Here is a 2,675-nt window from a genome sequence, read left to right on the forward strand (position 1 = left end):
GTCGGGAACTTCGGTTGCTAGTGGACCTGATAACAGGATGCCCACCTTACGAAGAGTTGCTTAAAAAAGTGTCAGAGTTCATGAAAGTGTTAGCTGAAAGTGCATTTTAACTTAAAAACGTCTCCTGATTCCATGAAGCTATGTTATGATAAGAAATCTATTAAAGTCAGCTTTGTACCAGGAGACAAGGTGTGGTTGTATTCTCTCAGGAAGACCAAAGGGAAGTCTCCTAAGTTGTCTTCTCCATGGGAAGGTCCATATGACATAGTGGACTGTCTCTCAGATGTGACTTTCTGAATAAAATGTGGTCAGTGAGGTAAGCCAAAGGTAGTGCATGCCTACAGGCTTTGGCGTTATCACAGTCCAGGACATTTCAGTTGGGACAAAGTGAACAACGGAACAAATGATGCTGCTGAAGACATGTCTCCTGAAAAAGCCACTGTCGAAGAAGAAACTCAACCCGGTTTTGAGAAGGAAAACAGAGAAGCTGTTAATGAAGTTACTACCACTAATGTGACTACTACCGATAATGAGACATTTCCTGATGGAGCAGATGAACCCCACGTGAAGCAGAAGCCAATGAGATGGAGACCAGTACGAAAGAAGAAACGTCCTGTAAAATTAAGATACGTTGTTGTATTTTAATTTTGTGTTTGTAAATTCTGTACATTTAATTAAGTTATTGTTAATTATCTATTGGTTTAATGTAAGTGGCTATTGTTCGGGACAAACAATACTAAGGGACAGTGTTACAATAGCAGAAGTCAGGTGATGCTAGGAGCATATGCACCGTAGTTTCTCGAAGGATCATGAATTTGCCCAGCAACTCTAGTCTGATCGAGATGCCCTCTTTTTTAATATATAAGCCTGGCGAGAAAACCAGCGGGATTGAAGAGAGAGATAATTGAGTCAAGAGACCAGTAGGCACCATAAGTAAAGTGTGTGAATCACTGTGACTTATAGCGATAGTGTGTGTTATAAAGGTTGTTAAGTTTAAAGTGACTGTGGAAATTCTGTATATTACTAAACTTTGTATCGAGAAAAAATTAATTAGTTTTAATCAAAAAGGGACTTGTATCGTTGAAGTTCCTCTGAAAGAATTTATACCGGAAATTAACAAACAAGCAGATACGTAACAGTATAATGTAAATGGGAATAACCTTAACAGTGTTATGAAAAAAATGAATCTTGGTGTAGTGGTTGATCAGTCTCTTAAGCCATCCAAGCAGTGTGCTGTTGTTAATGGTTGGGCAAATAGGATTTTAGGTTGTTTCTACAGAAATATTGAATACAAGTCTAAAGAGGTTATAATTTCATTGTATAGGTTACTGGTTAGGCTACATTTGGAATATGGTGTTCATTCTTAAATGAATTGTTTTTTCAAACCTTCCAGTAAATTTGACAAGAAAGTTAACCTTTAATTTTCTTTTTCAATTCGAATATTTTCTCATATATTCTATTAATGATAATGTAGAAGATTTAAGTATCTATGCTTATTTGTTAACAGAATTTAGACAGTAGCACATTACATCCTGAATACACTGGCAGTCAGACAAAGTTACCAAATACAAGGTAAGAAAATAACTGGAATATTTTATATTACAGAAATTGTTGTTTATTAAAATTTTAAAATGAAAATTAAATCTATTTTTAAGAATTAATATTAATTTATGTATTTCTTAATCCTTCATCTTTATAATATCATTAAGGTAGGATTTAAATTATCCTTTAATCTAAGTAGAATAAAACGTAATTTTAAAGTATTTTCTTTAATAATACCTTATTCTGAACTTAAAAGTATTCATGAAACAAAATTAGTACAAAGAGATAAATAAAAAGAAATTTACCATGTATATGAATGTGCATGCAGAATTACAACTTAATTTTTTCTTTAATCCAGAAATGGTTTGTCAATGAATCAGTAAGTTGCTTATAGTGATTATTTTATCTCATGAATCTTGCAACAAAGAAAACAGTATTTACTAGGAGTATCATATGTCTGGATTACCACACCTTTAGTATTTGCATATCAACAGCATGATAATGTTTTACTTATATTTTACATTTATTCATGGATTGTTTTGTATCCATAACAGCAATCATTTATACTGGGTGTTTAAAAATTGTTATGCAATCTGAACCATTGTTTGACAAAAGTCTGTGGGTGTGTGTCTCTCTTCTTATAACTGTCAAACTGCTGTAGTAATTGTCACCAAACCTAGCATGTACCCTTAGGGCTCCCAGAGAGTGATATAAGGAGGTCCAATTTTGGATTGTACTCCCCTATGTCTCATACCATACAGACCTGATTATTCATTGTTACTCAATTGGTATAATAATCAGTTAATTTCTTATGTTTTCCATTTAAATAAGAAAAACAGTTTGGGTTTTGTACAGTGTATTGTTTATTAGCATTCTGGCTTCAATTTCTTTTTTTGTGTATGTGTGTGATATAATAATTGTTTGTTGAGACATTTTTTGAGTATACATACCTAATAGGATAAATATTCTTTCCTTCAAGTTTTCAGTTGCCGTAACACATCAGTACCAAAAGTTTTCTTACTGAAAAACTAAATCTTGACCAATAACTACTTAAAAATAACACAAAGAAAATTTATACAAGGAAAAAATGGTATATATATATATATATATATATATAGAGAGAGAGAGAGTAA

The 2,675-nt window shown here is 32.6% G+C and overlaps 1 protein-coding gene across 1 annotated transcript in view; it reads left to right on the plus strand.

Moving 5' to 3' along the window:
* The window catches only part of LOC106466789 (band 4.1-like protein 4A), a 165,176-nt gene extending 163,584 nt beyond the window's left edge, over positions 1–1,592 (plus strand). Inside the window, exon 23 of the mRNA XM_022394872.1 lies at positions 1,508–1,592. Within this exon, the coding sequence (XP_022250580.1) occupies positions 1,508–1,576 (69 nt within the window). The 3' untranslated portion in view covers positions 1,577–1,592. The remainder of the gene's footprint in view (positions 1–1,507) is intronic.
* The last annotated feature ends 1,083 nt before the right edge of the window (positions 1,593–2,675 follow it).

The sequence above is a fragment of the Limulus polyphemus genome, unplaced genomic scaffold, assembly GCF_000517525.1.
Source record: "Limulus polyphemus unplaced genomic scaffold, Limulus_polyphemus-2.1.2 Scaffold2381, whole genome shotgun sequence".
Taxonomy (NCBI): domain Eukaryota; kingdom Metazoa; phylum Arthropoda; class Merostomata; order Xiphosura; family Limulidae; genus Limulus; species Limulus polyphemus.